At 29.2% G+C, this 26225-nt stretch overlaps 3 protein-coding genes across 4 annotated transcripts; all 3 read left to right on the forward strand.

The window, feature by feature from the left end:
• The first annotated feature begins 129 nt into the window (after nt 1–129).
• On the forward strand, nt 130–1800 carry LOC113395305 (uncharacterized). Its single transcript, XM_026632882.2, has 5 exons — nt 130–412; nt 523–717; nt 1047–1112; nt 1454–1607; nt 1682–1800. The coding sequence occupies exons 1-5, from the start codon at nt 209–211 to the stop codon at nt 1798–1800; spliced, it is 738 nt and encodes a 245-aa protein (XP_026488667.2). The 5' UTR covers nt 130–208.
• Nucleotides 1801–2858: 1058 nt separating this feature from the next.
• L(2)37cd (lethal (2) 37Cd) lies at nt 2859–5572 on the forward strand. Its single transcript, XM_026632868.2, has 8 exons — nt 2859–3088; nt 3176–3383; nt 3487–3601; nt 3679–3976; nt 4242–4452; nt 4678–4856; nt 4972–5154; nt 5417–5572. Exons 1-8 carry the CDS (start codon nt 2975–2977, stop codon nt 5537–5539), a joined length of 1431 nt encoding a protein of 476 aa, XP_026488653.2. The 5' UTR covers nt 2859–2974; the 3' UTR covers nt 5540–5572.
• A 2489-nt stretch (nt 5573–8061) lies between these two features.
• Nucleotides 8062–25473, forward strand: LOC113394252 (retinaldehyde-binding protein 1). Of its 2 annotated transcripts, none has more exons than XM_026631503.2 (6): nt 8062–8219; nt 12560–12797; nt 17302–17458; nt 18039–18181; nt 23721–23882; nt 24103–25473. In XM_026631503.2, exons 2-6 carry the CDS (start codon nt 12570–12572, stop codon nt 24286–24288), a joined length of 876 nt encoding a protein of 291 aa, XP_026487288.1. In that variant the 5' UTR covers nt 8062–8219; nt 12560–12569; the 3' UTR covers nt 24289–25473. The 2 variants fall into 2 exon arrangements, with proteins under 2 accessions (XP_026487288.1, XP_026487280.1); XM_026631495.2 differs by lacking the exon at nt 8062–8219 and adding an exon at nt 8249–8446.
• The last annotated feature ends 752 nt before the right edge of the window (nt 25474–26225 follow it).

The raw sequence follows: 26225 nt of genomic DNA on the forward strand, positions 1-26225 counted from the left end.
AAAAAAGTCAAAAAGATCAACCAGAAGTCAATTGTCAAACGTCAAATAGAATAAACATTAAACTTTGATTTGAAATTTGAATTGTTTCTTGAATATTCAAGTTTCACTGGTAAAGCGACTTTGCGAAAAAACAAGTAAAATTTTGTTTTACTAAAGAATAGCCATACTATTCTATATAATTTTTTATATTCAGTTCAATCATCTTGGAATGGAAAGACGAAAAGCAAGTCCTGAACAGTTAAATATGTTGCTGCATTTCTTAGAAGAAGATAAGGAATTAGCAATCGGCAAATTTACAGGCTTAGAAGGTAGAATCAGACAAACAAATGCTTGGATTAAAATTACAGAAAAACTCAATGCAAGTTCTGGTTTTGGTTCGGGTACCATAAAAACTCCAGATAAGTGGCGTCAAGTATGTTTAATATTCTAAGAGAATTGGATATATATTTATAACTATAGATTTTATACTAAGATAGGGAAAAAAATATTTCCATTATCTATTAATAATAATCAAATTGACAGGCTTGGAGAGATTGGAAATCTAATGTGAAAAAAAAAGCATTCAAAATACGCAAGAATCACTTTACTCCTGGTAGTGGTGTTAACACTCAATTGACTGCGGCAGAAGAAAAGATACTTAAACTGATAAGCACAAAATCAACAGCATTTGGATTTTCCGGAGTTCGTGAAACTTCAGCAGTAATAGACAATAACATTGTAAGTTTATTATTTAGAAGTAAAAAAAAAAAACCAAACACAATGACAATACAAGCACAGAGTCTTAAGAATTAATGTAATATTTGTGTGAATATCTTTATTTGAGTCATTTAAATAAATGTAAACTATAAAATAGTGAATACCACTGTGTTGCTTGTTCAGACTGTAGGTATTAAATAATTAAAAAGTAAAATTGTCTCTCTTTGCTGGAGAACTTTAATATCTTAATTACATATAGGAATACTGTACTTAGTTGTTAAAGAAAACAAATAACTTATAAGTGATAATAATAAAATAATAATTGAATTTTAAAAATGTATGTTTTATAGGTAAATTCAGAATCTAATACTCGGGGTGATGATTCATGTAGTGCAAATCCTGCTTCTAGTAATGTGGTAAGGAAATTAGACACAAGTATTGAATACTAATTACTGTAACTTCAATGAGTCATATGTATAGTAACCAATGGCTTTTAAAGACAACATGAAATAAAAGCTTTCTCAAGAAGCAATTTAATTTTTAGCTAAATGATACAACTAATATAAAATATATATTTGTGGTATTATAAATTATATAATACTATATTTATATTACCATACTAGAACTACTGCCTTATGCTTAGTAATAATCATATTAAAATTTAAAAAATATTTAATGTTTAGTGTTGGACAATAGAGATGGTTGAGATTCAAAGACTTTTTGTATGACACACAATTGTTATTTTGTTTGTTTTTAGAAATGGGAACCTGACAATCAACATTTTAATAGATCTTTACTGGATAATACGGTTTTAGGAGATAGATTGAATAATGTTCCAGATAATGGGACAAATGAGATTTCTTCTGCTCCTGTTATAGAAAAACCTTTTTGGAGAAAAAAAAGGCGAGTCAGTAAGTAAATTAGAAATATATTTTCTACAATTATGTTTTCAATATGTTTTGTGTTATAATTAATTTCTTTTTAGGATTTGTACATGATAGAGTTTTGAATTTAGAAGAGGAAAGAATAAAAATAGAAAAACAAAAGTTGCTTGAAAAGAAACGTTGCAATAATATCAGACTTAAGATTGAAATGTTTTATTAGAAAAGTAGGTAATTCATGGATGACTTCTTGTTCTCTATAAATTTTATAGTTTAACTTATTCTTTATTTCAGGTTACTTGTGGCTGTTCAGTCAGTGATTCAGTAATATTAGGAATTAAACACAGGATATAAAAAATATAATAGAATTAAGTGTGATTAAAAATTAAATATCTTTTTTATATTAGCTTTTTTAGTGAATATTATTATGTAAGTTACCTTATCTTATCTATATTTACATTCCATTTACATTAGCAGCCTGTAAATTTCCCACTGCTGGGCTAAGGCCTCCTCTCCCTTTGAGGAGAAGGTTTGGAGCATATTCCACCACGCTGCTCCATTGAGGGTTGGTGGAATACACATGTGGCAGAATTTTGTTGAAATTAGATACATGCAAGTTTCCTCACGATGTTATCCTTCACCGCCGAACACGAGATGAATTATAAACACAAATTAAGCACATGAAAATTCAGCAGTGCCTGCCTGGGTTTGAACCTGAAATCATCGGTTAAGATGCACGCGTTCTATCCACTGGGCCATCTCGGCTCGCTTATCTATATATAAGTTAATATATATATAACTTGAAATAAATTACATTAATTATTATTACATAAATTCGTTAATTTTTAATCTATTCATTTATCTATAAAGATTTAAAATTGATTCAACTTTGAATGATAATATGGTTAATTAAATATTTAAGATATTTGAAGTTTGGTTTTGTATGTATATGAATGAATGAATTGAATGTATATGATTTCCGTAATTAATAAGGGGCTCTAAATGGTCTATATTGATATTATAATATCCATTTTTCTTTAATTAGTTATTTATTTTTAATTATTTATTAGTTTAGATAGTGTTGCGCTTTAATCGCGACAAAATATAATTTTTAATTTGATTATATATCCTTTTTATTTTTAGAAATTGTACTTATTATGCATTTGAAATGAATTATATATCAACAAAATTGTGGCGCAACTACTTTGCCTTTTTCTCTATAATATTGTGTCAACACTCAAGTTTTGGCTGTCGTGTGTTAATTTAAGCGTCAAACTGACAATTACCAAATGTGACAATTATTTATTTTAGGTTATTTTAATGTTATTGAAATAATAAGACTTGTTATTTTGGATAGGAAGTACTTTTAATATTGAAGTTAAAAAAAGAAACATATAATGGATAATATTGAAAATCTACATCGAGAATTGTTTTGTATTTTATTTCCTGCAATTGTTAAAAACGACGAAAAAGCCCTACAATGCTTAGGCGGTATAAAAGCGATTTCACAGGTCTGTTGCATTTTTACTACAACTAAAGAACAACAATTGTTAAGAGTCTTTAATTCAATAAGGATTAAGTAATTTCTTTGCTTTAAGGTGTATTCACAGGCTAATAAAAAACGATTAGGAATGTGCTTCCAACCAGACAATCCTTACATGAAAAAAATATATTCTGATGCAAAACCAGCTACTGGAGTACTTTTAAAAATAAAAGTTAAGAAAATAAAAACAGGGAATGAAATTAAAAGAGAGGTTTTGTCTACAGCAATTGTTGGATCTGTTAAAAAATTAAATAAATTCGAATGTATGTGGTGCTTACCTCAATAAAAATTATTCCTATATTTTTTTAATCAATTAAATCGTATTTTTTTACATTTAAACTTATTATTTTTTCACAACTTTTTCAGCTATGTGTGACTTCCAGTATTTACCTATAAATACAAACACTGCAGGAACTAAAAAGGCAGAGTGTATATTGGAACAAATTCTTCCTTCCGGTGTTGATAACTTTGAAACTTTATTGTCAGTTATTTGATCACATAGAATAATATAATTTTAAAAATATATATTATAATACTGTATATCAACTTATATTTCAGGCAGCCAGCCCCATCATTTATAACTCCATTTAATTTTACAAGATCTGATAAGCCAATAAGTTACTGTTATACAGATAAAAGATACAGCACAAAAGATCTTGTCAAAGAAGAAACTGAAAATACTACTAAGGATGAAGTTCATAAGTTAAGAGGGGATAGGGGATTGCCAATAGCACGATACACATTCAATTTAACTGATGACTTGCCCACAGAGCCTAATGAGTATTATTTAAAACAGAAAAAAACTAGGCTAACTATATACCCACAATTGGAAAATGAATATAAAATTGTTCAAAAGGTATTTTAATGTGTATATGTTTTAAGGAAATCTTGCTATAAGAAGTTCTTTCGTTACTATTATATTTTTTGTTTATTCCTTTACTTATTAAAATTATCATATCATATTATTCACTTGTGTGATCTATCTCCATACCAAATTAATCGGAATGGGTTCAGCAATTTAAATGTGAAGATACCTCTTCACAGACAGAGTTACACAGTATTAACATTAGTATAGATTAGTCTTAATAGTACAAGAATGCATTTCTCTTGTTCCTTTCCAGCACTTTGAGGAAAGACCCATATGGTCATTAAACCTTGTTAAATTTCACACAAAAATCAAGATGTCCTCATTGAAAATAATTCTACCATGCCTAGGTATATATATGCGTGAGGGACCGTGGAGGATGATGTGGGTAAGATTTGGCTATGATCCTAGAAAGGATCCAGGGGCAAGAGTATACCAGACTTTAGATTTTAGGATGAGACATGCAGGTAAATGTTATTCAAAGTTAAATGGCAGTACAAATTTTGTATCTAAACATAACCAGCATTATATTAAATTCAAAAAACAGTATAACGCCTCTCTGCTATTAATCATTAGAAAATTTGATTTTTGACTATCTTTTGATGCTATTGTATAATGCTATTTACTGACTTTTTTTTTAATTTTGTCATTAGTAATTTTCACTTAAAGCATACAGTGTAAGTTTTTTTTAGCTGGAGTCCATGCCATGGTGATGACTCGTGATCAAGTTGTTCATTGTAAAAAAACTGACCGCATTCGTAATTTTAAGAAAAATGCATCAGATGAATTATCTGTAGAGGATATTGTATACGAAGGAGCTGTCTACTTTCGACCAGGAATGGTTCCTTCTCAACGTCAGATTTACTATCAGGTAAATTACGAAAGTTCCTGTAGCATTACAGGCGGGCAGACCGACAATATTTATCTGTATCGATAATAGTTTCCCACGGTAATGACAGCAAGGATAAAAGTGTGTTTGTGTGCAGTATTGCGACGTGCAACTGCCCGAGGTGCGAGAGCTGCTGGCGCTGGAGCCTCCGGCCGGCTATCTGTGCCACGAACGCCGCGGTTGGCTGCCGCCCGACACCGACCAGCTCTGTCGAGACCATATCTTCCGCTACGTCAAGCAGACCTTGCTGGCAACACACAAGGCCGACCTCAAGTTCGATGTAAGTACAATCGAAGTACAATTACTATGAGATCTGATTGTTTTAAAAAACTAGAACGAAGAAACGTGTCTATAATCTCCCAGAGAAGACTTGACTTATCCTTAATAGGATCTTTTCACTCGAACGAATGAACTAATTTATTATTTTTACAATAATATTGAAAAACGATGTATGATGTTATATTGATTATGATGATATATTTCTACTTTTCAAACTTTCACTTTATTTTGCACATATATACACAATTTACTTTGCATTATAGGATGCTAGCAGTGGAGATGATTCAGGGTCCGACGGGGACGGCGGCGCCAGTACGTCTGTCGCAGAATTAGACGAATCTTCAATAATTATTAGAATGAATGAAATGGATGATACCAATAATTAATTTATTATTATAATATATATCATTTTGAATCTACTTTGTTTTATTTTTACCATTTTTCATTCATACATCATAATCATTAATGGGTTTTAAAATTGTATCTAAAATAAATTTCCATTACACGTGGATTGGACAAAAGTAATGCAACATTTAATTCGTAACTTTAATCTTTATTTAAATATTTAGTCTGAGTAAATTATTTAAGCTCACGAAATTCGGGAAATTAATATATCCTCTATTGTTTCCTTCCGTCGATATATCACATTAATAAATGTATGACTTTGCAAAATTAATTAAAATAAAGTTCATAATTCATTGAATCTATGAACTATGATCAGTGAAAAGTACCTACAAATAATTTTAAAAGTAATTCATTTTTACTATGTAGTCCAATAAATAATGAAAGATGAAAGTCTAATAGTGACTAATGTTTAGGTGATTGAAATAACATTATTTTGTATTGTAACGCTTCTTTTGTATTTTAAAATGTTCCGGTCTTTATGCTCGCGATTTCATTTGTATCAGTAAAAACAGTCAATATTCACTTCAAATACCTCTCAAGTACTACAGAAGTGAGGTCTCACCTCCCCTTGAATATTAATTTAAACTGGACGCAAACAGTTTTTGGCTTTGAATTTACATACATACACTAAGCAGAAACTGAATACATTTTATTAGATGTTTTTGCTTTATAATGTAATCGTGTATCTTGTTTATGGTTATCATTTCCGATTGGAATTAAATTGTACAGTTTTGGACATTGGATTTGTTTTGGCTATATACTGAGCACACACACACACACTTCACACAGATTTTATTTTTATAAAGGAACCTAGGTTTTATAGGACAAACAAAAAAATAGAATTTATTGTATATTTAATGATGTGCTTTTTTATTCTCTTTTTGACTTAATTTAGAAAAGTTATTATTTATTATCGTTTCCTGATTGCAAAAATAACACTAGAGCTATACTTACTTTAAACTTATACCAGAAGGTTTTAGTATATAACTAGCTGTGCCCGTGACTTCGTGCGCGTTGTTTGAATTTAAGTTATTTGGATATTGTAGCGTGATTTTATTTTTATTCTATATATAATTCTAAAATAAAAGTAGCCTAAGTTACTCCTTATTACATCCGCAATCTGCCAGTGATAGTCCCGTCGAAATCGGTTCAGCCGTTCCATAGATTAGCCGGAACAAACAGACAGACAGACAAACTTTGTAAAAAATGTTATTTTGGTATATGTTCCGTGTATACATACATATGCATTTAGTAAAAATGGGTTTTTTTAATATTACAAAGAGACACTCCAATTTTATTATATGTATAGATACATGGCAGACAACGTCCGTCGACGGTTGTGCATGTATTATGTAATAAGATAAAGAAAAGTTATTGTTAATGACTTCTTGGCACATAAACATATGAAAGGTGTATCTAATACACCTACCATTTCTTCTTCTTAAGAAAGTTTTGATTTGAATATATGTACAAGACTTTGAAAATAGGTAATTCCATATATTTGTGAGATATTGTTTGCTAAATTATCTATCAACATGTGTAAACCGCATACACAACATAACATATAACATAGCGTCACCCTAGACAGAAAAAACCGTACCTCAATGTGAATTATCTTATTACCTGTGGTTCAATGCATAAATTATTATCGTAATTTTTTTGATTTTCGTGGAAAAATCCTCGTTTTGTGTTTACAATTTTTTTTCTCCAACAGCCAAATTGCGAGCTTCGTCGACTTTATCGCAGATCTATTGATACCCACTATTAATAAAGACCCATTTATTACCCTCACCTTGACACCCTCATATTTATGTACGTATTTTACGAGGTTTTGTATAAAAAATATATAAATAAAATAAAATCGATGCTTAATAGGTAACTATTTTTTAGTATTTACTTCGTAAAATTACTGGTGAATAATGAAAAAAAAATGTAATGCGATTCTGTACATGAGCGTCGTCGTTTTGTCACCAACTGATGATAATATTAATAACTGTAAGCGAATCAATACTTTAAGAGCTACTCCCTACGAATTTATACAATTAATAATAGCGTTTTTGCATATAATACAGTCAATATGAAGAATGTATAAAAACCACATATAAGTCAATGATAGGAACTCAATATTAACCATCTGTCAATTGTTATAATGTTGCCTATTTGAAGCTTGGCAAATATAATTATGGAAATTTAATATCATCGAGTCAAGAGTTGGATAGCGAAGATCATCAATGTGTTGTAAAACCCTCGAGTTTCAACTGTTTTTTATGACTCCTATAGTATGTATTTCAATGTTATTTATTGTAGGTAATTATTCTGTTAAAGTTACTCTAAGCTACGGTTCATTTACAAAGTTATGTTGGCAAAAGATGTTGTCAAAACCGCCTCGAATAAATCAATTGATTTAATTTGAAAATCACATGTTTGCTTTTTGTTTTTAATTTTTATTTCTTATCTCAATTTCCGCCCCTACCGACCTTTTTGTACAAAGAGGCATCAACAGCTCTCGGAGGCACAAAGCGGCTGCGTTATCACGTGTCTATATAACCGCAGACGAGCTGCGCGCGCGCACACTCGCTGTGTTCTTTCTCACGCTGCACGATCGTTTTCCCGCCCCTTTGTTAATATCAACGGCGCGCGAGTTTCCACTGCGCGAGTGAGGTTAGTGTGTGTTTTTTACAATATTCCGCAACTTTGTAATTTTGTGAACAAACTGGAGCGTAGGTTTTCCAGTTTCTATCGTGGTGTGTTTGATTTGTTAATGTGTATTTTATTATTTCTGCTAAGCAATGTGTAAAAAAATATTTTAAAAAATATTCTTTGTTTATGCAGTTTACACATATATTTATTACACAGTCGACACTTTTGTTAATATTTGGATATAACTGGTAAGAATTATAAATAATTATACAATTATTATGAAAAGAGAAATTATACTTAATAACAAAATAAATATAGATTTCATAAAAAATGTTTTAAGTACCTATAAATTCAAGAAATGAAAAATTACTAAAATAACAATAAATTTTACGTATAGAAAAAGTATATTAATATTCGATATCGTTTTAAAGTAATTAGTTCTAAAAGTAGCTGCTAATTACTGTATTTATTGTGTATATATTTCTTCGAAGAATATTTATTCGCAAATCTCGTTTTTTTTTCTTTATTAACAACCCGTTACTGTTCTAATAAACTTACCTACTTAATAACGAAAATATTTTAAAAATATATTATAAGGATCTTGTGGATAGTGTCTGCATAAAGTTCTCAGTTTTATGCCTAGTTACGTATTTTAGTAATTATATTTTTAAATGTATGTACTTGAATGTTTTTTCTAAATCTTGTGATTTCGAAAGGGGAAATTAGAGTTTGGTTTCTCCCATGTTATTTTTTTAAATAATTATTTTAATTTAAATCTCTATCGAGGCTTGCAACTATGCATCAAGTAACTGCCCTAAGGCTGAACTGATATACCTACTATATGTCAAACAATTTGAACTCAGGTTATTAATATTTATTCAAAATTTATTTGAGATTCACAATTTTTTTTCTAGCTGATTTATCGTTATTTACACAGTTTTCTTGTGTCTGTTAAAGTTTTGACAGCGTTGGCTAGAACTTCGTTAGGACAGGCAATGTTTTTCCCGGCTACGTTGACATAAAAATATCAATAAATATCATACGAGTATAGATAAACTAGTTAGGCTATTATATGTATTTTTGACATCCATGATACTATAAAAATCAATTGTAATGTATTTATGTATCGACCACTTGTACTTATTAAAAGTTTTTGGAAATTCTGTAAAGTGACCAAACAAACTTTACCTACCCCTTTATTATTGAAGTATGGTAAAAGTATTTAACATTATTATTAGAGAACTGAATATATTAAAATCATAGATATTGAAACATACTGTAATACTGTTAAGATATAAAATAGTTAAGTCATTAAATTCAGGAAGTCGGAAGCTCGCTCGGAATTCTGAAAGTGTCTAAAGACATTTTGATGATGTCTCGTTTGCATTAAGTAATTCATTATGTAACTCTATTAATTTTTGTATTCGATAGTAATTATAATCTGTATATCTATAAATTTATTAAACATATTATCATTTAAAATAATTATGATATATCACTAACGTAATAATAAATTCTTAGATTATATATTCCATGAAATTATTATAATTTTAACTTACGAATCCGTTTTCTTAATACAAATATCAAATATATCTAATTATGTTAAGCAAAATGGCCTCACTATGACTGACTGATTTTCGTTTTTAATATTAGCGCTGGACAGAAAAAGGATTGTCCTAAAATCGATAATAAAGTAGACATTCATTCCTCGATCTACATTTTCACGCAATGATCCAGTGTAAGACAAATAAATATGTTATAATTTTTGGAACAAACTCGGTGTATATAATATACACATATATTTGTAAAATATCAACGTAAATCATCAACTTCTTCCATTAAGTTCCGTTTAGTGGAATTTTTCCCGAACCTTAGCACACCAACATAGATAAATATGGTCATATGTAGGTTTTTGTGATTAGACAAATCGACTCGTCCGGCATGTAATTTTTTACAGCATACAAGACAAATGAATATAGGCATGTGACGTATATGACTATATTCATATTTCTTGGGATAAGAAATTAAAAAAAAAAGATGTACATGAGTATATAGTTGTCGGATTTGAGCTTGCAGATAAAAATTAAAACGTTTTTCACAAATTAAAAAAAAGCAACTGTCCCAGACTCTCTTATTCAATTCAATAGGCATGCTTTATTTATTTATTGAATTAATATATAATAATGTATTATTATAGTTTTGTTTTTTGTGATAAGAGTCTATATTCATTTTTATATCACGTATACTTCTTTTGCTATCGGACTGTGATTTTAAGTTTAAAATAATTCAAAAACAAACCAACAAAGATTGTTTTGTTACGAGTATCTCATGGACATCGTTGAAATAATAATTTTGTATTTGTATCTTGCTTCAGTCCACATGATATCCGAGTTGAAAGAAACACTTGAGAATCTATGTATACAATATGTATATACCAGCTGTAGACACTTATACACATAAGGTCTAGAACGTAGAATTCAATTCTGAGAACTTTTACGTACTGAGTAATCAATGAGGATTACTTATTTTTCGGTAGAATTTAGGATATTCAGGTTTTTGTTTTACATTATTAGTTGAGTAAATATTTATAAGAATTGTTTATTGATTTTGAATAATCAAAACGGTTATTAGGATTTAGTTTTATTGATGTAATTATTAAGATTTATTTACGTGTCAATCGTTATCGCTGCAAAATTAGATAAGGATATGCTTAGCATGTCGTGTCACGTACCTATCCAAATTCAATATGAATTACTGCGATATTGCTCGAAGATTATTGTTTTATATTAAAATTAAAAAGGTTTACTTTAATTTTACAAAATGTAAAACTGTCCTGAAAAGAGGGCGACAATATTTCTCTGTCAGCGAAACCGATAATTATTCACATACCTATAGACAATATTTATAAATTCAATTAATTATAAATTATAATTCATTATAAATTCGCAATATTTTTTTTTTTTTGTATACTTAATTTTGTTGTTCAATTGTTCCTAAATATATATCCATTTTATGATTTTATTTATATATTCCCAGTTTTAATAGCAATGTTTTGTCTGAAAGATCTTTATAATCGAAAGTTTATTGAATATAACAACTCTGGTCGACATAATATATTTGTTAATCTTAAATAGTTCTCAGTTTCTACGGAACCCTAAAACGTCCTTATTGGTCCGGATTTAAATTAGGTTTGATTTACGTTGGAAGCTATTACAGCAGATTTTATTAATTTAAAACAAAATTACTAATATTGTGTAGACAATGTCATATTAAATAATACTAATAGGTACATTCATAATAGTCTGACGGTTTGACGTGAGTATTTTATTACAAAAGCGAATACAATGTGATCAGAATTCATAAGTAGATAAAAATAAATATTGGATATTTTTTTTTCAACAGTGTATTAAAAACTAAACGATAAACGATACGATATACATATATATTGATGCAGATGAAAAGAGTTAAAAAAGCTTTGCAATTTTTATAAGATGTATTCGTTTCTACTAAAATATAGGAAATATTCGTATCCGAAAATAAAATGAGGGGTAACTATTTCGAATTAAACGACAAAATCTAAACGCCATTTTATTATATTTCATCATTAGAAATTAGTACGTGCGTGTCAAGCCATGTCATATCACTAATTTTTTTTATCGGTGTGTCATGTTGTTGACGACTTTTTTAATATCTTTTATGGCATTGGAAATTCTCTTTCACTGTCATATGGGATCGGTTGCTAATGAGCGATGGATAACGATGAAAAATAGTTTGATTAATTTTAAAATGAAGACGTTTATCATTTTTACCAAAATAATTTTACTTATGTATAAATAAGTGAATAGTGCTATTACTTGATGCTTATCTATTAATTACATACGTATAATATGTTCAAATCATTGTCATTGTACTTTAACTATTTAATGTTATGTATATTAACTAACTCCTTATCGTAGATACAGAAAATTTGGTTAACATTAAAAATTATATTTTTGATAATAATGTCGTTCAATGAAGGTAGGTCAATTACGACCTGTTAGATCTAATCCTAAATTATGTCCTTGTCATCATTTATTCATGTTATATAAACTAGTTTTTGATATTTATTTTTTAATTCAATTGTATAGAAACATATCGGTGTAATTAGTGCGTGTTTTAAACATTATTTTAAATATCGTTCTAAAAATAAAAACAAAATGGAAATGCTACATGTAAACAAATCAAACATTTAATAAATTCATTTTTCTAAATTATTTTTTTCATAAGCTTCTATAGGCGGAATTTATTAAGAACATATTTTATGCATTTTTTTAAATTATTTTTATTTTGAATGAAATTGTTATTATGCTAATATTATACAGGTTCAGTAAGATGAGTTCCAGTGAATTTAGACTTGAAAGAAATGTGGAGTTATCAGAAGAGACAAAGGCGATCGCCGAGAAGGAGTTGAGGGAAACACCGGAGAGGGTCCGGGAAGCCATGGAAAGGCTCAAAGAGCTTCTTAAGGAAAACAAAGACTTACATTTTGGAGAGGACGACGAATTACTCACAATATTTCTGCGCCCTTGCAAGTGGTATCCAGAAAGCGCTATGGCATTAGTAAGTAGCTATTAATTTAATAAATTAACATTGAATTATGGATTAATAATAACAAATAAGTAATAGAGTTCTTAAACTGTATAAGTAAAAGTAACCAGTACGCTGAGAGGTTTGCGTAACTTAAGAATAATGACGGTACAGTTTGAGCAATGCTTCAATTACAAGCGTTTACGATCCAGTCCGATTGGTCCGTCCTAGACCTCCATCGTTATCGTTTATGTTTTGGGTATGACATAACTCCAAAATTAGAATGTATTTCACAGCTATGTAATAAGACTCCAGCGGAGCAGACGGCAAATTGCAAGACATGTTTAATTATAAATTACCTATATATTTTTGTAGGGTCAGACGATTGATACGAACTGAATACGTAATTACGTATGCAATTTGATTGCCGCAACATAGTATGTTTGGTTAAAGTGTATTAGACGGTCACTTTATTATGTAGGTATATAAAGTTTTGTTTTCATATTTAGTTTAAATATATATTATTTTTAAATTAAAAATACCTTTTTTTATTTAATATAAAATCAATTTGATAATGGTATTATTGAAATGTTATTTGATACAGATAATAATACACTAACATAACCAAAAATGAAAATACGTAATTGCCACTTAGGTAGGATACATGCAAATTATTATTTTTCTATGTGATAGAAAGTTAGAGCTTTCATACTTTCTTGTATATTATAGGGTATGAGAGAGACATGATTGAACCGGATTTTAATTTCACTTTAAAGAGGGAAATGTAAATCATATTAATATCTTGCCTGCATTAACTTGCTCACGCCGCTCTAAAGGTCAATAACCAAATTTCATTGCGATTGCGTGTTTATCGTCAACAAAACAATGTCAACGGTTCAGTTCATATTTTATGCAATTTGGGGTGAGCGTGATTTATAATAAAGAATGTGATAATTATGATTGTAAAAATAATATATATAAAATATTTTTAAAGTAGTGTCTTACTAACTTTTTAAAATATGTTATGTATTTTTTTATTTACACTAATTTATTTACAGCATAGTTAAAGCGACATTGTGATTGATACATAGTTATATTGATATCATTGCTCAAACACAGTATATAGTCCATTGTACATCCTACGAACTTTACCCTCGACATGATTTTATGCTATTAAGTATAGGCATTTAAAATTATAGTTGTTTATAGCAACTTCGCCTACGTTGAATTGATAATTTTCTAGATGTAATGAAGCTAATATTTGGATAAATAGAAATTGAGAATGAAAGCCGAAAGGCAATATATTGAAGGCAAATTTTTAAATAGTGCCCCTGAGATGATTAAAATATTAAATATTTGCATTCTGTAAGAATTTTTGAACTCAGAAGACTCGGGTTTCATTCAGGATAGAAACAACAGTACGAAGATAGGCTAATGGGGCAATGTCAAAGGGCATTGCATATCAGCAACAGATAATTTATCAGCATCGCCCTGGTGTGACATCAGCGGTTATAAATAACAACTTGTCAACTTTATCTCTGTACTTATTCAGTTATAATTTTTTCATTTAATTCCAGAGTTTGTCTTTAAATGACTAATTTGTGAAGAAACAGTATTTTATGTATCTTTGATGTTTAAAGTATAGCTAAATCTTTACAGTTTTTAACGACTGCAGATATGATGTTAGAATTGCTATTGTTGTCTGAGTAATCGATTTTAAATTATATGATAGGTAAACCTTTGTCTGTCTGTAATGGTAAAAGAAAAAAGGATTTGCATTATATAAATTTATTCATGAACAAAGATAATTTAACAATTACTGTTGGAACACACGGAAGATTGGCAATATATATTCCACTATCGGCTGTATTAATCGTTGGAGAAAATTACCTTCAAGGTCCGACTTATTCAATAGTAGGACTATTCGTACGCGCTTGTATAGCAGAACACAACCCGTGTTACAATGAATATTTATTTGAAATAAAGAATACAACTTGTTCTATAAAACCTTCTTGTTGTTTTTAATATGTTTATTAAACTGTAATTAGTTTTCCACATCACACCCTTAAACAGTGATGTTGGAGTGCTTACCAATAAAACCGCAACCAACCTCTATCGACCTTAATCAGTAATAACTGTGTTAGGCAACAGATAAGCACCAATTAAGGAATCTTTACAAACAAATAAGATTAGTTTAGTGCACTTTGTACACTTATAATGTTATCTGTTGTTTATCTCTTTCTGATAGTATTTGACCGAGGTTTGTCTGATAACTCGGATCCGGTATCCGGACGAATATATTAGAAATTTAAAACAAAGAAAATATTTGTCAAGATAAAAATATAAAAAGATAATATTTCATATGTAATTTTATTTTTCCAACTATTATCAATCGAATGTTAAAAATACAGTAGATAATACGTAGTTCATATTTCAAAACTGTTACTTCAATGTAAAATACGTGCAAAGTAATCGTCTTTTCATGCGGTTCATTTCAATTGATTCAAACACAAAATATTGCATACAAAATTTATGACAATAAAAAAAAAACAACGTGAATGCACTGACAACAATTATCCGCATAAATCTAAGAGTGTGTTTCGTAAAAATCGGTAAAATTTAAATTTAACAGTGATATTAAAACGTATATTTAAAAGTCTTATTATAAAATGCTAATATAAGGATATTATAAAAAGAAAGCATACATTAAATCCATTCGCTATTATATTAAACACACTATTGTAATTAAAAAGTTATTTTCTTTTAGTTTATTTATATTCTATTGGTTACTAAATGTTTAGTTACGTCACATTATTTATTTACAACGAAGATTGATGGTGAAATTCAAGTCAGGTCGTCAGGCGTTACATGAATGAATAATTAATTTCAATAATATAAATTATCTTTTTTTTCTGTAAATTATAGAGTCAATTACAAGATGTTCCCAATCGCGTCTATATATTAATATTAATAAAACTTCTGTCTGATACAATTTATATCTAACATTACGTTATAATAATGTAATTATTAATAATAGCTCTTTCATATTATTCTATATGTTTGTTGTTGCATTTTTTAGTCTATATCAGATATTTTTTTAGAAACGTTGAGGCTTTTAAAGTAAATTTATCAACGAGATACGATTAGGCAAGCCCCACACTGGCAAGTGAAGGCACGGAAGAGTACGTGTTCACTGGTTGCTAGTTTATTCGCAATCAGACGTTAACCTGTCTCTTGGGTAACCATACTAATTCATGCCGACCAGACTTTGCCTCTTGAATACGGCAGCAATGTTATTATAAAACTAAGTTGCATATGCTCAAGGTCATTTCGTATTCGTACGCAATAGTATACCTATTGTAGGAGACTGATATGTTTTGCTTAATAACCCGTGCATATGAGTATCTAGCAAAAGAAGTGTCCTACTAATATATACTTTGATGATGTACTTTGCTTCATTTTTGGCATTGCATAATTTATAAGTAATTGTTTTTTAGCATCATTCTATTGGATACTTGTAAAAATAAACTTATTCAGCACGGACCTACTATATTGTTAACTGAATCACTCTACCCAATTTAATTAGACTTTTAGATTTCTACTTGTGCATGACAAATATATTGTATTGACATATATATTTGTATTTTGAATTTTGAAATACGGAACATTATTACGGTACTATACGAATGACAGGTAATGTGGTCGGCTAGCTCAATATCCTCGTGTTTGATAAAATTGGATTGAATAAATTACTTCGTAAGAAATTTTCATGATTGCTCAGTTTCCATATTATCAAAAGTAACAAGGAAATGGCAGACATTATGTTTTGTTCAGCAATGTAAACTGTTCCTTTATTATGATAACAACCTTATAACAACATCACATTATAAGGCCTCATATCAATCGTCTTTTCTCTTTGGAATAATGTTAAACTTATATTAGGAATATATTTTGTTTTTAATCGACTTTCGGATTTTGCAAAGAATTTATTTAAGTATAAATTGTTTAATTGCATCTAACCTCTAAATTGTTCAAGTCGATTATTTCGACACAGCAAATACATTATACCTATTTTTTCTTTGAAATATCTCTGTTATTATACTTATTAAAACTGTAAACACATGTTTCAAATATGATTTATGCAATAAAAAAATGTCGGCACAACAATTTTGGATTTAAACTAAGGACGCTGAATGAGGCTATTTTGATTGCAATCATATAGCAATCAAGTAGACACGCGAAAAAGAAAAGGATTATTCTGAAGGACAAACAGAATCTGCCATGATTTATATGTTATTCAGATTGTAAGCTATAAGTCATTGTAACTTAGATGTTTGCTAAAAATATTATTATTAATCATTATGAAATATAATTAGGTAAAATAATCGACTCTACATTTGTCGTAAAAATACATTTTATTAATAATTTGAATATGTTTGGCAATAAGCATATCTATGTTACAATAATGCACATACAATCGAGAATAGTATATTCCTTCACAGTATTGCTAGGTTTTAATTTCATTTTTTAATTTTAGATGAGACGCGTCGCCGAGTTCAAGCGTGAAAATGCATGTCTCTTGGATGGCCTGCTACCAGAACAAGTGAAGGAATCTTTTCTTGAGCACAAAGTCGTGAATGTCATGAAGGGTCGTGACGATAAGGGAAGAAGAGTTCTAATTGTCAGCGTTGGAGGTAGAATAAAAAACATTCCCTTGAGTTTGTTATTTTCTTTAATAAACGAGCAATATAGAAATCTGATTTAGATGTAATATTTCTTGATAAGATTGCATGGATGACGGCCAGGCCAAAGCCGTTACATAAAAAAGTATATATAGTACATGATTATATTTTATTTTTATATTTAATACTGTCACTCATAGAGTACAATGATTCTGTAAATTTGATTGATAAATCTCCACATAACATAACATAACGATAAAAATAATCCCAGTGCATGCAAGCGGATATTATATCTGTTGATAATAAAATATACAGAGAAATATTAACGTTAATGATCTATTCAGTTATTTACCATCATCCTTAATGTACGTGAATATTATTTCTATAATAGACAACGAAGTTGACAAATGGTGAATAGGAAATCAAATATTTTAGAGGTTTTAAATATTTATGAATGCATAATATAAATACCAATAGGAAAAATACTTTATTCATATATTTATAAATTGGGATATGCTGTAATACATCAACCGTTACATATTTTATAGAGAGATTACACTGTTATCAAATATTAAGTGGGCTTATTTTTTAGGTACATGGGACCCTAAGAAAGTATCCGCAGACCAGTTGTTTAAACTGTTCTACTTGATCCACGAGGCGGCCATGTTGGAGCCTGAATCCCAAGTTCGAGGAACTGTCGTTATCATGGATTTCCATAACATGGGCTGGAGTCAGGTATGTACATTGCAACTGTGGTATTTATCGCTAGGTACCTACTATATCTTTATTTTGAAAAAAAAAAATAGATTAAGTAACATTTTTGTGCAAATATAGTTAGTTGTTAAAAACTTTTAGGTAATTGCAAAAAAACAAAAATTGCGACACTGCAATCTATTAATAAAAATATAAAATATGATACTTTCGCTTAGCGCAGGCTTTCAAAATTTGTTTACTTCATAAGCGTTAGGTTACAAAAAAAGATACATATACGTAATTGTAAAATAATATCCATTAAGATAAAATGTTATTTCAATATTTAATAATAATAAATGTCCAACTAAATGTCTATTAAAAAACCCTTACAGGCTTTCCCGGCAGCTTATTTATTTTAAATAAATACTTTTTGTAGTTACTTTATACACTAACGACCCGTCCCGATTTCGGTTGGGTGGAATTTAAAATTTAAAATAATAAAGATCGTCTCTACTCGATTTAAATATTATTTTATAAGGAACAATATAGTTTTCTACCAGTAAACATATTTTTAGAATTTGTTCATTAGTTGCGGAGATTAACGGAGATTATTACTAACCAACATATTTTACCTTTTTATAATCTTAGTATAGATAACAATTTATCCCAATATTGAAGTTGCACGCACTTATAAAATCTAAATTTGCTACACCGTTCAATATCATACTTGAATCGTAGTGTATATTTTTTTAGTACTTTGAGTTTTATAATATTATTTTTTAATGAGCGAATTGACATATTCGATAACATCATAAAATTCAATACGAGTCTACTTGCACACAATATTATTCAATTATATTGAAAACGAAACATATATATTAGTAAGTACCGATGATTTTCTGGCAAAGGCCTTGGTGGTTGGACTAGGTACGGTCGAAGATCACTTCGGTCAGATAAGCCAGATTATACATAATGTTATTTATTAATAATGATTACTTAAAAATAAATCAGTCTGTCTAAAACTGGACTACTATGACCAGAACTAGAAGTGTATTTGTGCAAAATCGGGTATAGATATTTCGTATCTATGATTAAACAAATTAATATTGATACTTAAAGTGAAAAGCGTAAATATAAACATGAACAAACAACAAAGCATGAAATGCATTAATATTAAAATATTTGATGAAAGAAAGAAGTTCATTTTAATGTTTTTTTTTTGTATTATTAGTTTGCCAATATTTATCTTATATGTTTCAAATCAAAGTCCGTTTCCCTTTGCGCCGAAGGTTTGGCACGCTAGTATTGTTTTCAGGAATTAATTTGAAGGTCAACGTTTGTTGTATTAAAATGAAGTGATCAAATTCGCATATCTTTTTTCCGTTGAAGTGATTTTGATGTACATTTAGTTACTGTGAAGTTTTGTGACCTGAATTTGCCTTTAAATTATAACATCTTAGTGAAATATTATTAAGGTTGAAAAAATCATTGGTTTTAATTCAAATTGTGTTAACTTCGCTTTCACTGCGCGTACGCACAACGCATGCTGATTACGTAATATTCATGTGTATGGATATGAGTGTTGTATATTTGTACGTTTATACGATTTATTTAAATGTGTATGACAAGTAATACGTAGTAGTTTAGTTCATTTTCATTAAAAAATACATATGTAGATGTAGTAAACAAAAGGAGTTATATATAAAATTAATTTATAAATGTTCCAATTTTTAAAAATAACCAATTGTTAGAATTAACCAAAAATAAATACTCTGTTACTATTTAAACACACGTAATTAGCAGTGTATTGTTCTGAGCTGTCTCTGTTTCATTTATTTTTTTTATAACAACGCCCGCTGGCTGAAGTGACTCATGAGTCCTTAACAAAGTGTTTTGGTAGGACGGTAGAAGCAAAGTACAGAAATGACAAAGTAAGCATATTAAACAAAGATACGGATAATACAAAGACTCTTTATCGTTTAGTTGCGTAGTTACAAAATGCTTGTATATTAGATTTATTACTTCACTAGGGCACGTGCCTTGACTTCTTCTACTTGATCTAGTTACAGGTTAAAGATTGCGTCTTGTTACCTTTATTTATTGAAATATTAAATATATATATATATATATATATTTACACTATATTTTGGTGTGTTTAGTGTTGTGTGTATAGTGGTTCTAGTATCTAGCATCAGCTTTTGAGGCTGCAGACTCCGAGAACCTAGGTACCAATTCCAGGTCGGGTCAATAAAACATTATTATGAATATCTTAGTAAAGCTGTTACTTCTGATTCTGTTACTTCGGATTGGTCGTCCTATCAGATTATAGGAGTGAGTGAATAGTTTTTGCTCGCACATCTGCGCACTATGCTATATCTTGACCGTTGGTTGGAGTTAGACTCCCTTGAAACAGTCCGCGTGGCCGAAATCGGTCAGTAGAACAGGCACAAGGGACATAACATCTTAGTTTTCAAAGTTGGTGTCGCATTGGTTATGTAATATTTCTTATAGCACTAATATCTACTAATTTGATAAAAAAATAATAATTACGCAATGCAAATTGCATTAGTACACATACATTTCCCAAACAGGATTTGATATACATCGACCTTGACTTACCGATAGGTATACAAATGATTAATATAGTTATATAGATTAATGTTATCTTCAAAAGTCAGGTATTTTGAAATCATGACAACGTCAATTAACGATAATCAAAATCGAAGGACAGGCGAGATTTTTATAATTATAATAAGTATTTTAAAAATAAGTTATTTCAAGATCGCTCAGCATAGAAGCCATGGTGTATCGATGAGAATTTAGATCATATACGTGTATGTTGTTACAAACAAAAATTAAAAATTACTTTAATTAATTAATGAATCTTTTCTTAATTTTAATAAGAACCTTAAAAATCTTATTCTAATACTAAAACTCTTAAGAATCCTTAAGAGTTAAGTTGTAAAGTAAAATTAAGTTCAACGAGTTAGAATAATGTTAATATGAAGTACTTAGAGATTTCATTGTATTAGTACCTAAGTAAGGTAACCGTCCATTGTAGAATATAATACCATTAAAGTGTAATTCTGAAAGATATTAAACTCAAGAATTTTTTTTTTTATTTTTCGCGAACGAAGTCTTTGCCTGATATTAGAGAACGTCTAAAGTCTGCCTTTGTTTTTAAATAGTATACATATTATTAAATATATAAATATGGATAGTATTACTTCACTTATATTATAATTTCACATTTTCTGTCTTCTCATTGGATGAGTTTAAACAAAAAACATTTTATTTTAAAAATTTACGACTATTTATTATAAGTCGATATTAATTGTTTAATAGTTTATTATTATTATTACAGCGACTAGCATTATCCGATGTCTCAATATCATAGAGACGATTAACATAAAATGGATGTGATAAATTGAGCTTAGTTACATCAAAGAACTGACCTTACGTTAAGTACAATAAAATCTTGATTGTTATAGAAAATTGATATAAGACGAGTTTATATGCGGATCACGACTAAACTGTTATTGTTGTTTGAACATCGATACAACATTAACGAATATGACTCTACTTCCTCACTTGAGACAATCTATTAATATAACGGAAAAAGTATCATTAAAAAAAGGAAAAATATATATACATATATTTATATTTCGAGCTAGTATATAGCATTTATTATTGAGAGGAAAATCGTAATGCAAGGTTTTGGCTCAAGGAGCAGCACGTCCGAGGTTGTGGAATGAATTCGTATTCCTTGAATGTATAATCTTTTCGTTCGTGTTATCTCGTGGCCAGTGTCATCCTTTACGTTATTCGTGTAATTAAAAAGTTTTTATTTACCTATACATATCGCTTATTAAACCACAACCCTTTTTTTTCTTTATTGGTCAAATAAATTGTATTGAATTAAATCTATTATATTGTGACAAATAAAGCCTTTACTATACGTTTTTATTAAAAATAGCTTATTACTTATACAACATTTTTTAAATAATAAAGTAATATTATAAGCCATTACTAAACAAATCAGATTCAGGCAATCCGAGACAGTTTAAAAAAAATCATAATATTCACAATGATATCAAATATTTTGATAACATGTTCAGGGGATTTAACATGGGTTTAAGTTCTTCTTCTTAGTAACTTATTAAGAAAACTATAATACGTAATACAATATTGACAAAAAAATTGTATTTTCAAAATATATTTATGTATATGTATCGTTTACATATGATACTAGACAAATATTTTAGGTAAACTTCCGTTCATTGTCAAAAGTAGGATATGATATTTCCTTTACGATGGAAGGACACACGCAAACGGACGACGTTAATGGTTCTTTGTAAATATATACCCTTTCAAGTTTGTTTATCTGATCTGTAATGACCTCTCAGAGTCCACCACAATTAGGTCTTGTGTTACATATGTCGGTTTATCTTAATTGTCAGTATATTTTAGCTTCATTACAACTAAAATGATGGTTAATTGTGTCTTATTTATCACAATTTAGAATGAATGAATTTTTGTTCGAAACGTTGAAGTAAGAAGGTATTTATCGCTGTACCTACTTACAATTGTAAATCAATACATATAAAATAAAGTATTAAAATAACAATATGTTATTAACATTATTGTTTTTATCATAGCAATAGTCAAAAATTATCTAAATTATCTAGAACAAATGTTAACAAATCAAATGATAAGAAAGAAATTTTTTATGAAGATAAGTCCGTATAATTAACCAATCAAAGCAATTACAATAAAAAACTAATATTTAAATATTTCATCATAATTTATGTTCTTATGAAATAAAACCCGGTTAAAATTATAGCTGATTGTGGTATCATTTTTTTTATATATTTTTTTCCATCTTCCTGATAAAATATAGAAAGGAAGCTAAGATGTTAAAGAATAATAATAATTTACGTTTCAAGTTACACGTTTATCAGTCGTTGTGATACTATCACAGTTTCGTGAATTCATTTTAATCTTAGTTACTAACACTTATCGAGTATCGCGAATTGTTTGGGAATGAACGAAAATGAACGAAAACGGAAAAAGTTACAGAAACTGTACTTTCAAACTTTTTTGTTCATCTTCAACTGATCAGGATCTGGTTTTCAAAATTCCGGAAGATACTAGTTTTTGTATTCGAACTTGCAGGTTAACTTTTTGTATAATACATCATAAACCAGTCTGAGAAAAGTGCATCAAGCTTCAGGTTCAGAACATCACTACGCTTTTTTTTTGCATCTTCCAATTCGTGGCAGAGCGTGCGGATATATTAGCAAGCACCTTAATATTTTTCAAACAATTTGATTAACGATTCATGTCGTGTAGTGCATTAAAGGAAAATCACACGAGGACACATTTGTTTCCGTTCGGAAGAAAATGTATTTGTTATGTGCATCCTTATCGAACCATTTAAGCTGGCTAATATGTACGTTGATATTCTTAAAAGAATCGATGCAAATATTTATATTTTTATTTATATATAGAAATGATCTATATCTTAATTAAATTTTAGATGTTGTTCAAAATCAAAAGTTATTAAAAATGTTGTCCACAGACAATGGGGCTTACACCGGCGTTCTCCAAACGTCTGCTGACTTTCATTCAAGATGCTATGCCTCTTAGATTGAAAGAGGTGCATTTTGTAAAGGAGCCTATGATTTTCAATGTCGTATGGAAAATGTTTAAGCCTTTGATTAGAGAAAAACTAAAGACCAGAGTAAGTTAATTATTGATTTTATTCATTACGTAATAATCTATACATTATTTTTATATTTTAATACGTAAGGTACAAAAAAAATTATAGTAGAAAAATTGTGAATTAATAGTTTAATTGAGGAAAACCAACACATAGACGAGACCATGTGTTATAATTTTCTTAGATAACCGACATATAATATGTAATGCAATATTTGAATATATTCTCTTCTTAATTCTAGATCTTCTTCCACGGCTCCAAGATGGCGTCTCTCCACAAACACATTGCACCAACGCACCTGCCGGCCGACTATGGCGGCGAGCTGGACGCCATCGACTACGGCGCCGCCGACTGGTACCCTGTCATCAATGATGTCCTTCCCCACATTAACAACTGGAATTCGTATGGGTTCGTCAAAAAGGCGTAATTCATGTTTAGTTTAGAAAAAACCACACGTATTCGATTGTTGACAATCTTACGGTTTGGTTTTTTAGTTTTAGTTAGCTATTTGCCATAATTAGATCATCTAATCAGAGTAAACGCGGTATTGTAGACGAACATTTTCTTTTCGTTGGTTTTCAAAAAAAAAATCTTAGACTTTTTATTCAATATTATCAATTCTATTTTTATTGTTGGAGTTCGTACATATCATGACTTGATCATGATTTTTAAACGAATTTTCATATATTTATAATTTATGAGTAGATGTCTTTAATATAAATTAGTGTAGAATTATAAGGACAGGTATGAATATAGAAAACAGTATGATTTTTAATGATAAACTTTCATGTACAAATTACAATCATTTAATTTTTATTTATAAAACATTAAGGATGTATGTTATTTTATTGTAAAAGTTTTGTGTCATATCATAATATATCATTAATAGGTCATATGTGTGAATGTTTTGTCAAAAACATTTTTTTACGATATTTTTTAGAGTTTCCTGACTTATATATTAAATATACAAAAATATTTTGCTCAAATCGTTAGTAATAATCACGTTATTTGTCGGGTAAGATATATGATATTAATCAAATTACGTCTATATTGATATATTATTATCTTGGTGCATGATTATCAATTATAAATTAGCTGACAATATTATAGTTTCTAAGCGTTCGTCTGTTTTTGTTTGAAATACATTTAATGATGTTTGAGCGGACTTCATGACATTTTTATACAAAACAATTACTTTTTATACTTTGAGAGATGGATGCTACCGTTTTAACATAAAGGCTGTGAATGAAAAAAAACACTGTTTATAATAATGAAAAAAAAACAACTTTTTTTCGTACGTAAACTTGTTGTAAGAAAAAAATAATCTGTATTTATATTTTTATTTACACTTAAAAGTCAAAATACAAATTATTTCTTTTATCTTCCAATTGTATGAAATAATAGTTCATATGATCTTATTAATTCAGATGTAAACAAATACGATCCACGAGACTAAAGCTGAAGCGAATAAATCATTTGAAATGGTTTCTTGTAAGTGACTCGCTGACAAAGGTTAAATTACCTTAATGGGCGTTGATAAAAGTTCTTAAAATTTAAATTCGATATGTGTGCGTTTTGTATATGTATGTAAAGAATATAAGTGACTGTATAATACTGCTTTTCATTTATATACCCTGGTAGGAATTTATGAAAGTGAAGTAATCTCTGCGAGTGAAAGTATCAATCATTCCTGCTGGTATTGTCTATGATATTTTGTCTATACTCAGTACATTCCTAACCCCCTTCTATCAATAGATTACATTAGTTCGTTGTCCACTATATTAATAACATAACATAACATAACATAAACAGCCTGTAAATTTCCCACTGCTGGGCTAAGGCCTCCTCTCCCTTTGAGGAGAAGGTATGGAGCATATTCCACCACGCTGCTCCAATGCGGGTTGGTGGAATATACATGTGGCAGAATTTCGTTGAAATTAGACACATGCAGGTTTCCTCACGATGTTTTCCTTCACCGCCGAGCACGAGATGAATTATAAACACAAATTAAGCACATGAAAATTCAGTGGTGCCTGGCTGGGTTTGAACCCGAAATCATCGGTTAAGATGCACGCGTTCTAACCACTGGGCCATCTCGGCTCCTATATTAATAGTACAAATAAAATAATAAGTTACATTTTTGACTGTGTTCCGGTTTCATACAAAAACTACTTATCTGATAGATATGAATATTTAAATTATTTTAGGCTATTGTTTCAGATCGGAAATAGGCTTATTATTTATTTTTTGTAGGCTTTATGAGATACCAGGTAAAACTAAAATGAATCGAAAATACTTTTATCGATTATACATTTTATTGGTTAAATAAAAATAGTAAGGAATAAAGTTATTAATTTGTCCATA

This window comes from Vanessa tameamea, chromosome 4, assembly GCF_037043105.1.
Source record: "Vanessa tameamea isolate UH-Manoa-2023 chromosome 4, ilVanTame1 primary haplotype, whole genome shotgun sequence".
Taxonomy (NCBI): domain Eukaryota; kingdom Metazoa; phylum Arthropoda; class Insecta; order Lepidoptera; family Nymphalidae; genus Vanessa; species Vanessa tameamea.